Here is a 13,711-nt window from a genome sequence, read left to right as displayed (position 1 = left end):
ATTCTTGGTAGCCGGCTACCAAAAGCAATAAACACATGATTATATTATTCGAAAATTTTCTAACAAATAACCTCTTCCTGAGATGCATGTGGCAATTCAGAGGATTCCTCGGTTTCTGGTTACAACATGCGTTGAACTAACAATCCTTCCTTTCCAAGTAGATTCTGCATTCGGACGTGGCCGGCGTTGGTTTCGATCAGCAAGCAGGGATCAATGCAGCTCACACAAAGTGAAACAACGTGCTATTCCCAAGTAACTTGTTTCAGAAAAACATTTTGCATGCTTAATTGGTTCTGATCAATAACGGAGTAGCAACACACGGGCGGTCTCCAATGCTAATGTTAATGTCCAGCCAGCGACTGTCACCATTAGAAAAGGTGACAAGCGATTATAAATACAGTCTCTTACTCAGTGCTTGAGCGGAAAATAGGTATAGAGCAAGAATATTTAAAAACAATTTACGATTTAAGCAACACAAAAATACCATTAGTTCATTCCAGTTTCTGTAGATAAAATAGAAATTAACCGATTTTCAAACTGTAATGCTACTATAATAATTGTAGATATTGTTGAACAATAAGACGTTTTCAATAAATGCGACTCTCGAACATTGTATAAACAAATTCTTTCGAGAAAAAATCTTCTTTTTAATAAACTCAAATGACCATCCGAAAATCGTAGCAAAAATAATTAGTTCCCGAAATTTTGTTTCAAATCGCTATATCTCGAGAACGGTAATATATAGCAAAATTTTGATAAAATCTTTTTAATTGAAAATTTAGCGTTCTTTTATAGTAATTAAAACCATTTTTTTCGTGTTTTTCATGTTCATACATAACTTTTTCAAACACTTATATAGAAAGGCTATGCAATCGCTGTGAAAACCGACTTTACAACCGAGGCCCGAAGGACCGAGTGTCATATACCATTCGACTCAGTTCGTCGAGATCACAAAATGTCTGGCTGTGTGTATGTTTGTGTGTATGTATGTATGTGACAAATAATGTCACTCAATTTTCTCAGAGATAACTGAACCGTTTTTTTACAAATTTGGATTCAAATGAAAGGTCTTAAGGTTTCATACAAAGTTCCTGAGTTTCATATGGATCCGACTTCCGGTTTCGAAACCGGAAGTCGGATCCATATGAAACTCAGGAACTTTGTATGAAACCTTAAGACCTTTCATTTGAATCCAAATTTGTACAAAAAACGGTTCAGTTATCTCGAATGAAAGGTCTTATGATCTTATATAATTTTCATGAGTTTTATGTGGACTCGACTTCTGGTTCCGAAATTACAATGAAATATGTAAAAATTTATTAAAAAAAATGCGCAAAAATTTTCTCGGGAATTTCTTAACCGATTTCACAAACTAAGAAGAAAATAAAAGATATTTAAATTCTTCTAAAGGTCCCAGAAAAGTTGATCAAGATCCGACTTCCGGTTTCGGTATTACAGTGCGATTAGTGAAAATTTCCAATTTCATGAGTATTTTTTCACAAGCGATGGCGAAACGAGGTGCACATTGTAATAAAACTTACTGCTAAATTAATCTAGTTGACAGATCTTGTTAGTTAGTGAATATATAAAACTACTTTGGGACTACTAGTCCCCGGTTTCCACTTCCGAAAGCACCGATAATAGTGAAGAAAATCTCCAAAAACGGAACTCCCGTCGATTTCTCAGCACTGGTTAAGCCGTTTTTCATGAATCATGATTCAAAATAAAGCTCTCATTTTCTTCCAATATACTATGCAATTTCATCCAGATCCGACTTCCGGTTCGAAAATTGAAGGGCGATGAGTTTTAAAACGTTCAAATTCAAAATGATGATGCAAAACTGGTACGAGCAACTATGCTCCGTTCGCAGCGTGCTTTGTTCAATTTCGTATAGCGTGCAGGATTGCCACATTAAAATTTATATTTTTCACGTGAAAACTATGTAAATTTCTAATCATTTTATTAAATTTGTACCTACTTGTTAGTGTTATTTCAAGATCATGCTAACGATGTTGTTCTATAAAAGTACACTTATTGCTTTTCTCATATAGGAATTTTATACAATCAATTCAAAAATTGACTAGTGGAAATTTGCCTGAAGGGCTAAGTGATCCATAGTGTTTGTATGTGTAAAATAATGTCACTCATAAAAAAAATCTCGTAGTACAATAGGTTGCTATTTAATTCCACATCGTCATTTAGAGCGACGAAGGGAAAAATTCTTCTAGATTTGGCATATAGCTGATTCAATTTTTAGGTTATATCAGTAACTTACTAAACGAACCGACAACGAACGAACGAAAATGTTTAAAACGAGACTCACTCAATTTTCTCAGAGATGATTTTATCGATTTTCACAAACAGGCTCAAATAAAAGTTCCTATTGTCTCATAGGTTGCTGTTGATTTTAATCGGGGCCCGACTTCCGGTTCCAAAACTACAGGGTAAAGTGTGTTTAATCATTTAGTGCGACGATGCAAAATAAAGAAAAAATCCTTATTAACTTGACATAACTGTTTTCAATTTGATATGGTTGTGTTAGTTCACACCAAAAGGAAAGTTTCTTATTTTATTCAAGATTGAAAAAAAAATCGGCATGGAATCTTCTGGTAATATTTTTGAATATATAAGTAATATGAGAAATGAATGGCTACCCCACTAGGTGGATTAAAAAAAGTTGTTTTTATAGTCCTTATAATTACCTAAATCATTGTGGAAACTTCCAAATCGACCGAACCCATCGTTTTTGAGATATTTGACATTGAAATTTTTCAAAGAATTTTTTCTTAGTCTTTTCTCAAACTCAAGGCTAGAGTTTAAATGGAAAACTCATGATACAAATTATTTCGTTTGTCCATACATAACGCTTATGCAAAATTTGAGCCAAATCAAGAAAATCATGAAATCAACCAAAATTAACATGGAAAAAATCTGTCATTTGCTGTGGAATTGATCTCTATCGAAATGAGGAACCCATCGTAGTATAATGATTCACTTGACTTATTTTTCAATAAATTATGGTGGTTCTTAATGAATGTTTTGGTATATTTAACGGTTAAATGCTCGAGATTTTTGTTTAGAAAATTTACAATGCAATGAAGTTCAACAATATAATTCGATTTGAAAATTCAGACCTTCATGCACATGTTAGTATTCGAGTAAATGATTAATGATTAATCAAAGTACACTCATGTTTTATATTTATTACTTGCCTTTCTTACCACAGAATTGCAGTTGATACCACTGATCTCAATTTCTGACGAGGAATTTTAAGATATATAGTGTACTAAAAAAATGAAAAACTAAATACAATATTGTTGAAATTATGAGAATACAATCAATACTTTTTTCGAAAGTTAAGCAATACCGACTTCACAAATTCTCGCATGTTCAAAATCTAGCAGGACACCACCGAAAGTTATTACTGCTCCTGCACGGTTTGTTTTTTGTTTTTATGTTGGCAGTAGTATTATATTTCTAGTACTAGTTTGAATAATATTAACGAAACATTTTTAAGCCAGCGCCTGGTAATTCAACAAATCCACAATAAAATCTTGCAAATTTCTGAAGACAAAGATAAAGTATGGAATCTCGGTTTTGTAATATTTTTCATAACTTATCTCAAGATAATAAACAATGCCAGACAGTGTAATTTTATAAATTTCGGGTATTTTTCCTTTCAAGCGAAAACAAATGGTCAAGAACTTTAGCCCGTTTATTTTAAACAGGAAATGCAACTCTTCTTGCTCAATCCAAGTAATTCTTATTGATTATTTTCTGTTATCATCTTTTTCAGTTACCAATCGTTCCAACCCGAACGCCAGCTTAGACGAGTACGTGGATATCCTACAGGTTCAACAACTGTTGCTGGAAAACTCATCCAATCCCTCCCCATCTGGCTCAATCACTTCAACTATCAACAATCACAACTTGCCATCCAACACCACAACTACTGCAACCTCATCCCTTCCAGTGAGCACTTCGTCCACTGTAGCCACAAATTCCTCCTTCTCGTTATCATCCCCACTCATACTCAACGGAAGCTCTAAAAACCGACCCAAAGTTAACCTTCAAAAAGCCTCCGAGTACTCAGCAGCAGCAGCAGCCGCCGCCGCCGCAGCAGCAGCAGCGAATCAGCTTCAAGGTACGTCCCCTTCGGTTTTCCATTTCATTTTTCTTTTCGTCTCATTATTGCGCAAATGTAGACACGGAATGCATCGCATTGGAGTCGAACTGTTCAGCAACTAATTTCTGGCCCCACAATTGGCTGAACTGAAACAGCCATGGTACTCTGATAGCAGCAGTGCGATTGCGTGGCCTATTTCAGTCACGCTCCAGTCTGGGCCCAGCGCCGAATCCTCTTTCCTGTCATTGTCACTTCGTAGTGTGTACCGTCACTGCGCCATCGTCGCGCTAAATTTATTAATAAAACTAGACACTTTTATCATTAAGTCCATTAGTGTTATCGTTTAATTAAAGTCGTCGTCGTCGTCGTCGTGGACGAAGATGACGGCGGCGCGCGAACATGGCGACAACGACGTAGCGTCTTGCGTCGTTGTTGGATGTCAGTTCACTGGTACTGAGAAGGTTTGCCATTTACGTCATAAAGTAGACATGTGTGGTCTAATTGGGAAGCATTTGTCAGTGATCTCACAGGAATCTATCCGAAAATGTTCCGAAAGCATAATAATTATGTTTAATTTGGACTGTCTAGCTGAATTTGTCATACATGTGTAGAGAAATGTGCAGCAGTTCAGTGACAGATGATAAAAAATTAGAACGGGACTCGGAGAAGTAATAGCTAATGTTAGCTCAGACACTGGGAAGTCAAATGCAATTATATGCTGCGAACAATATGACAAATATTCGCAGGAAGTTTTTTTGAAAATAGTTTTGCCGCTGTGGTGACCTATTTGAAGGTGTGTTGTGTATGCGATCTTGTTTTATTGACAATAATAGGTAATGAACTAGAACTTTCAGATGCATCTATTATCCCGATTACGAGCACATAGATCTAATCTAGATAATAACAGCAGAAAGAGGGGCAAAATAAGGATCCACTAAATCCGAGTTGGACGATGTTTAATTCAAGACTGATTTTATAAAACCGAGAATGTATTTTTGTACGGAAATTTCTTCATATAATTCTAATTCGGAAACTATTATTTGTAAAAAAAGTGTATCGAGAATGATGTAATAGAAAATCGATAGGGTATTCTAAAAAAAACACTGTTGAAAACGTTTCCAAAATTTCATTTTCAATAAATTTATTTTGAATCTGTTATGGAAACCAACGCATTGAAGTTAATGCGTTCTGTGTATTTAAAAAAAATGGTAGTTACAGTTGAACTAATTTTGAGTTCTTTCAAGAATTCAGATTCTAAATGAAAAATAGCCAATTAAAAACCGAAACCCTGTTTTAACCCACCTAGTAGTGTAATGATGCCTTTCTCATATTACTCATAACATCAAAATTATTACTGTGGAATTCTCAAATACAACTGTTCATTGAATAGAATTAGGAAAGTTTGTTCGGAGTCAATCTAACAAACTCTACGAATCCTGTTTACCCTGTAGTTCGGAAACCGGAAGTAGCATCCACAACAAATTTAAGAATTCCGTATGAAATTGTAAGACTTTTCCTTTGAACCGATAAGTTTGTGAAAATCGATTTGGCCATCTTGAAGGAAAGTGAGTGAGACTCTTTTGCAGTTTTAATCACCATTTCCAATTTTTCCGGAACCGGATTCAGAGTTCATCTGCAATAGCCGGAAGTTGGTTTGTTCGCCAGCAACATATATGACCTAAAAATTGGAACAGTTTTGAACCTAGTTAAACCTAAACTTACTATCTATTTCGATAAAATCAATTAAACGAAATCTAACAAACGAAGCGAACTCGCGTTTCTGTTACTTCTGCATATGTAAGTGAAGCTAAACAACATGAATCAGCAGCATAAAACATGTAGTAGGATTATTATTATTATTATTATTATTATTATTATTATTATTATTATTATTATTATTATTATTATTATTATTATTATTATTATTATTATTATTATTATTATTATTATTATTATTATTATTATTATTATTATTATTATTATTATTATTATTATTATTATTGACATTACCACACCACCAGTACGTTATTACTGCACGGTTGTGAAAATTTCATATTTTTCAAATAAATTTTAATTCATTGACAATCGTTTATTCTTTCGGTCGTACTGATCATAAAATAGCTATATTCTTTATCAGCCGCAGCACCGTCTTTTACCAATATTACACACTAGTAGCAGACATTCGTAACCGTTTCGATTTCTTCGTAGCATGTACGAAATAGGACAAAGCACGCATCGTTAGTTTTGTGTTTTCTTCTTCCACCGTACCACCACGTACCGATGTTGTACATATTGCAAACTATATGGCGATATGTAAACTTTGACACTCATCGCTCTGAAACTGCGAAACCAGAAGTCGGATCCGGATGAAATTCCACAGTAGCATTAAAGATAATATGAGCTTAAATTCAAATCAAGATATGTGAAAATCGGTTCAAGCATCGCGGAGAAATCGAAGTAAATTCTATTTTTGAAATTTTTCTTCGCCGATTTCGGTGCTTCCGGGACAGGAAAAGGGGGGACCAGTAGTATCGAATTAAATTTCTATGCCCACAACTTAATAAGCTCTGCAAACTAGAAGAACTTATCAGACAGTTTTACGGGATTTGTACCTGTTTTTGATCATCGTTTGTGAAAAAATACTAATGAAATTTGTAATAGCCGAACCGAAAATCGGATCTGGATAAAATGTTCTAGAAATTTTTAGGAAACTTTAAGACCTTTCATTTGAATCTTAGTTTGTGAAAATCGGTTCAACCATCTCCAAGCAAAGTGAGTGCATATTTTTGTTACATACATACACACATACACACACGGACACACACACACAGACATTTGCTTAGTTCGTCGAGCTGAGTCGAATGGTATATGACATTCGGCCTTCCGGGCCTCGGTTAAAAAGTTGGTTTTCACACTGTTTGCATAGCCTTTCTATATGAGAAAGGCAAAAATATAATTAAAAAGAAATAAATTTATTCATACCTTTCTCCTATAAATAGTCGCTTTTTACTAAAACTTTAACTATAAAATTCACATTGGTTGTCAAGGGAAATTGTTCTATTTGTATGCAGCTACTTGCTATCCCTAAAATTTTATTCCTCCCAAGACCAATATCTGGATACAAATAATTTTTGTTCCTCCCAAAACTCATATCTGGATACAAACTATTTCTTGCAATCATGAATTCACCCGAATTTAAACCATATTCATACTGCAGAATTATCAAAAGGCCTAAGTTATTCGCATTTCACTCCTAATTCTTTACATTTAATAATTAAATTCAGTTCTTTGTTTGAGTTAATCTACACAGTTCGAAAAATTCTTGTGATTTTAAATCTTATCAGACGCACATAAATGGAGCGTCATATTTCACACAAATTTATATTCAAGAACATGTAATAAAATTGTGTGATTTGAAAATTATATAGCTTTAAAACGAACGGAATAAAAATCAAAAGATCGACATCAACAACGCGACTTGAACCGAAAAACATTAGATCACAAAGCACACCAGTTAGTCGACTGAGCCACAGAAGCACATATCGTGCATATAAATTCATACAGTCTCACTTGCTAGCCGAGTGTAAATTTCTGTACGAATGGAATATTGTGGCATTTGAGAAGTTAAGTAGTTATGAATTGTATCGTTTGAAGAATTATGTCACCTGTAAAATTCATAATTTCTTTCTGTGTAGTTAGACTCAAATAAAAGGTTCTAAGGTCCTATATAAGATTCCTGAATCTCTCAAGAATCCTACTTCCGGTTCTGGAATTACAGAGTGATACGCACCAAAAATATGAATGTAATGTGACTAACTTTTCTCAAAAGATACTGAATCGACTTTCACAAACTTAAATTCAAATGGCACCATTTGTAGTTCAAAAAAGTGTTCTGAATTTCATCTGGATCCGTTTTCTAGTTTCGATATTACAGGGTGATGTGTGTTAAAATATGATAATATTGTCACTCACTTCAAGGTTTCACGATTTTTATTCAAATCAATCTTCTGTTTCCGGAGATACAGGGTGCTTAGAGAAAAAATGTCAATTTCAAGAGTATGTCTTTCATAAGCAACCATGTGATGAGTAGTAAATTCTCTAAATCTATAAAATTTCTCATGATTGGGTTACAGATCTTGATAGTCTATGACCAAATAAACTCATCATATAACTGACATTCCTAAAAAATATTTGCTGAATTTTATCCAGGTCCAACTTTCAGTTCTGTAATTACAATGTGATAAGTTTTTGAAATTTCAAATCGTCATAGCAAAATCGTAAAAAATCTTCTATTTTGAACTCAAAACTTTATCAATGTGTAAGTCATTTTAGTTTATGGTCATTTATTTTGAGCCACCTTTTAAATCAAGGGCGCAGAAAATTTAAAAAATTATTTAAGCTGGGCTCAAAACTGTCGTAATTTTTAGTTCATATTAGCTGTTTGATGAATGAGCCGAATTTCACTATACCGATATGCATTACTTCTTTTTCTCACATATGATTGAATCGATTTTCACTAACTTTAATTCTATAGCAATATAGCATTCAAAACTAGTAGTATTATACAGAAGAAATCTTCAAAGCTCTTTTCTAAACTTTTTTAATTTATAGCACTGATTCCCAAACTGCCGGCCTGTAGGCGCTACCCAGGTAACCAATAAGCACTAATATTGCATTAAAATAGCCTTTTATGAGCACCGAAAATGCGTTAAGCTCTATACAGCCTATATACAGCCGTATATTTTTCCAAAGTCTGCCTTAATTCAGTCAGTGCGATTAAAATGTTAATTGGCGATTATTTGATGTCATAATGCGACATTAGTATGTGCTTACTGGTTACCGGGGTAGTTTATTTTTAGTGAACAGTAGACTCTAATAGGTGGGCAATAAGTCTCAAATAGCAGGCTTTCGCATTAAAGGAAGGGGGGGGGGGTGGTGGTGATTTTTGAAGACGCTTCTTAAAATTCATGATTTGCGGTGTCCACTGTATCTCAGCGCAGACTAATCAGAAGTGAACAAATCAAATCTGCATAGTTAGAGTAGAAGTTTTTCTATACCCCAACGTTTCTGTTTGATTTTTAATTTTTTTTTTAATTTTTGGTGGTTGTTCAAAGTGAAAACTAAGACTTTCACGAAAAAATCCGCCATTTTGTAGCTGTAAAACCCTCTCAAAGTAACAAACAACGAAAAGGAAAACGTTGGGGACTGGTTTTTTGATTGACGATGGACACGGACTTTCAAAACCTGCTTTCGAGAAAAACGCGTTTAAAGTTTTTTGTCTATAATATTAATGGAAACAATTAATTACTCAAGGGAGCCTGTAGGGTCTAACATTTTCAAAAAATCATATTCTTTCTGTTATAATTTGTTATAATGAAACATTTCAAGAATGTTTTGTTAAGTTTTGAAGTCAATCGAAGTAGAAACCTTGGGCCTGTGTGCCGAGCTCTTTTTTATTTTATTTAAAAGACATTTTTATTCAGGCCTATTTGCGTACAAGCTTTACGTGGCCGATTGAGCCGATTTTTTAAATAATTTTTTTTTTGTATTCGATCTCGCTGTCACCTTTATTCTAGGGGGAGAGGAGCTTCCATTTCCCTCCTGAGAGGATTAGGGGCACTTTGTTCGTGGCTGTAGATGCGCCTTGTTGTACATTGGTTGCAGTTGCTGATTGGTTAGATGGTGAAGGTGTTTTTGAAACAGGAGCACTGCATTCACTAGTTTCCGTTGTTGAGCGGTTGTCCTTGTTTTTGTTTGTTTTCGCAGTTTCATGGCAAAGTTTGCCGTAGTGTGCAGGTTGTTCACAAAACTGACATGTAACCAGTTGATTTTCATACGTAATCAGCGTTTTACACGGATGTATTTAATCTTGACCACAAACGATGTATGATGGAATTGCTTTACGTAGTTGCATACGTACCACTCGCACGCCATTCCGGATACCGGGGAAAAAATTCCGCCATACTTCCCTTTCGATGGAAAGAACTTCACCGTACTGCGACATGTTTTCCCGAACGAACCCATCGCTGGTTTGCGGGGGAAGCACCCCGGTGGCACGATGGCTTGAAGCCGAAAATTTTGGTTCTTTGGTTCTAGTTCGCTGTCAGATGCTGTGTTTAAGCAGTGTTCACACGTTCACATTTTTCTTCATACGGTTGCACCAACTTAAGAAAGCGATTTGGGTGGAATAAAATCAAACTATAATAAACCACAATTCCTTTTTCTTATTCAAAAAGAGGTCAAATTACCTGTTTTATAGAGAATACTAGACTAGAGTTATATTTATATTGGGTTTGAAGAAATTAACTTTTGACACCAGTGTGGTTTGATTGCATGGTATGAACGTAGCTTAACATATTGTTGACAACAACGCCACCAAAACAAAATGCGTCGGTTTCAGGAACCAGCTTAAGTAAGATTTCAATTTCATTTGCTGCTGGTCTAACTTTGCAGCACTAATTGAATTTGGTCTTGTAGACCAAGTTTCAGGCTTTGTTAAATCGTATTTGCCCATTTCGTACACTCTATTGTTCACTACACTGTATTGTCTTTGTTTCTGTTGCCTCGACCATAAACGATTTGCGACTGTGTCGGATGGGATTCGAGCACGAACTGCCGCCGAGCTCTTGCTTCTTCGCAGAATGAGATAGCCATAGCTAAAGGTCCATAACTTCCAGAGTTTCATTCCAATAGGCTGGAAAATTTCACAGAAAATTCTTGAAATGTTTTACTAAAAGAAAATAATAAATGATTTTTCAAAGGTGTTAGACCCTACCCGCCCCTTAATAAAATCTACCTGAGAAATGGCCAAGGCAAATGTATTCACGACAACTTAATATAGAGATGTAGAAAATTTTTCAAGAAATCATTGTGAAATCCCGTCCAGGATCAAGCCAATATATTACTTGCAAATATGATGTTGATAGTGAATCATTCATTTTTTGTGAGATTTATAAGAAAGACAATGAACGTGAGCATACAGAGTGAGATACAATATTAACTCATGCTTTCTTCTTAGCAATTGCGATCTTTTTCATCATGTTTTGTACTGCCCAGGTGATAACATCCCTCGTTAGAAGAACTGCTAGTGTGCATTCTGAACGCTGAATTTGCTTTGATTTGCTTTTTGATTGCAGATATCAAGCTAAAAGAATTTTGGGTGCTAATAAAAAACTATTTAACTGTCATTATTAGTGCTTACGCGTTACCTCGGAAGTTTGCATTTGTCCCAATATTTTTTCTATTGGACGAAGCTCTGACGTCTTGGCAGTAGAGTTAGTTTCCTTAGAACAACGTCCTGCTTGTTCGTGAAATACAATTCCATGACGCCGAGACGATAATTCCAGCCAAAACATATCGGATCAATTGGACTACTTGAGAAAAGGAAACAAAAGTTTGTCCAGACGCTATGGCACATAATAGTTTTGGCGGATGATCCCGGTCGTTGAGCTCAAGGTATTAAACAATCTCTCTTTAAGTAGCAGTTTACAGAAATATATGGGAAGCTCTTTTAAATCTGAATATTAGTGTACCATTCTAAACCCTTCATTCTTTTGTGTACCATTTGAAGTTTTTACAGTTCAGCTTGTTTTTTAATTCGATGCACGGTTATAGACTTATACGGTTATAGGCTTTTTCAACTTGCTAGCGAAATCTTGGTTGGAGAAGTTGGGGTTCTGCTGATAACAAATGACCACTCTTTTTGACAATTTTGCGACATCCAGCGTTCGATTTCAACCTTTCCATTTTTGTCACATTTATCAATTTAGACTACTTTACGTGCGAGTAGTTTGGATTTTCGCGATGAACGAGCAAAATTTTACAGGTTGCTACTCTTGCTTCGATGTCAGTAGGCACGATAATTAAGTCACCTTGCGATTGCAATGCGATCAATTCAACTAAGAGAAAAACTTCTGAGCTTCGCAAGCAAACTTTTGAAATTTAAACGTAATATGGGATGTTGGGAGCTTACACAATCTCTGTATCTCGTTAAACGACAGGCGAAAGATGGAGATCTGCAGGAATACTGTGCACATTTGGAATTATCTCAGAATGACTTTATTTCGAGATTAGATATCGATATCGTTATCTTAAATATAGATGTTTCGGTTTGTGGAGATAATTGTAGGTCAAAATCTTCTTCACCTACACATCGGAAATCATTATGCCAATGAACTAATCTGTATGTGATGAATAAAAAAATTAAATAATAATCCAATCTATATGAGATAATTATGAAGAGTCTTCTCCAATATTCGACAGAGAATTGCTACCATATGGAATGAAAAGTCCCAGGCCTCTATCAGAAATGACTTGAATAGTTACGAATCATGTATATTTTTGTTGAGAGCAAGTCTTTAGATTGCCCAATACAAAATTTCATGATAATCTATCAACTAGTGTTCTAGTTCAGAGCTGATCGTGTCAGACGAGTTCTAGTTTTCATCAAACTATGGAAAAAGACGAGTTTCGTGTTCTTATAAAACATTTCCTGGTGAAATCGACTGATTTGAGGTACGGTTTGGTCCACCATCCCCCGTATTCTCCAGACCTATCCCCAGTGACCATTACCTGTTTCCAGACATGAAAAGGTTTTTTCAGGGAAAGAAATTTTCGTAGAATGCTGAGGTAATTACAGAAACGGAAGCCTATTTTGATGACCTTGACAAATCTTATTTTTTCTGTGGGGATCAAAGTGTTGGAGGACCGATGGGTCAAGTGTAACGCTCTAAATGGAGATTATACTGAAGAATAAAAAAGTTTTCACGCTAAAAAATCGTTAAAAATTTCTTTGTTAGGCCCGGGATTACTTATTCCATGTAGTAATGCTATTCCTATCAACTCAAGTGTTTATCCTATTAGCAGGATTCGTCGCATTTGTGATTAAATATTTTTTCCTCTTTCATCTACAAACGGAATGGTCCTATAAATTCATAGTTTAAGTAATACAAAGAAGCAACTGTCATAACAGTATTTCTGTATATGTTTTAAAAAATATTTCTAGTTCGTTCGTAAAAACCCACTCTCTCCGTGTTTTAATGTAATTATTCCAACTAGTTTCTACCCTGACAGCCTCGAGGTAACAGAAGTTGTTCCCTTATTTAAGTATAGTGACTGTTGTGATTGTAATAATTATCGTTGTATTTCGACCCTGTCAGTGATAAACCAAATCTTTGAAATTGTTAAACAAACTCTGCGCCTTTCATAAGTTTCAGTACGGCTTCAGACACGGTTTTAGCACACAGACCGCGATCATTGAGTTAGTTGACGATTTAATGAGCAAAATTGATAAAAAAAAATTTGGACAAACTTGACTGCTATGGCATTAGCAGTATCGCTAAATTGATTATTCGTAGTTATTTGACAAACAGAAAACCATTTGTACTCGTTGATGGTGTTCCACAAGGTAGCAACATAGGACCACTGCTGTTCATTTTTAACATTGATGATCTAGAAATATTAAGGAACTCCGCGGTTATTTGCTGACGACAATTTGCAATTTTTATCTCAACATTAACCGGCTGCTCGGCGACCAATGGAAATTGATCTTCAATGTCAACTTCTTTTTCTGAGCAGCCTAGATAG

General features: G+C 35.1%; 1 protein-coding gene across 3 annotated transcripts in view; it reads left to right on the top strand.

Annotated features, from left to right (window-relative positions):
* The window catches only part of LOC131433090 (serine-rich adhesin for platelets), a 294,767-nt gene that overhangs the window by 43,191 nt on the left and 237,865 nt on the right, over positions 1 to 13,711 (top strand). For all 3 annotated transcript variants that reach the window (XM_058599877.1, XM_058599876.1, XM_058599875.1), the window contains exon 3: positions 3,797 to 4,144. In XM_058599877.1, the coding sequence (XP_058455860.1) occupies positions 3,797 to 4,144 (348 nt within the window). The remainder of the gene's footprint in view (positions 1 to 3,796; positions 4,145 to 13,711) is intronic.

The sequence above is a fragment of the Malaya genurostris genome, chromosome 2, assembly GCF_030247185.1.
Source record: "Malaya genurostris strain Urasoe2022 chromosome 2, Malgen_1.1, whole genome shotgun sequence".
Lineage (NCBI taxonomy): Eukaryota > Metazoa > Arthropoda > Insecta > Diptera > Culicidae > Malaya > Malaya genurostris.
This window is presented reverse-complemented; position numbering and strand designations above follow the sequence as displayed.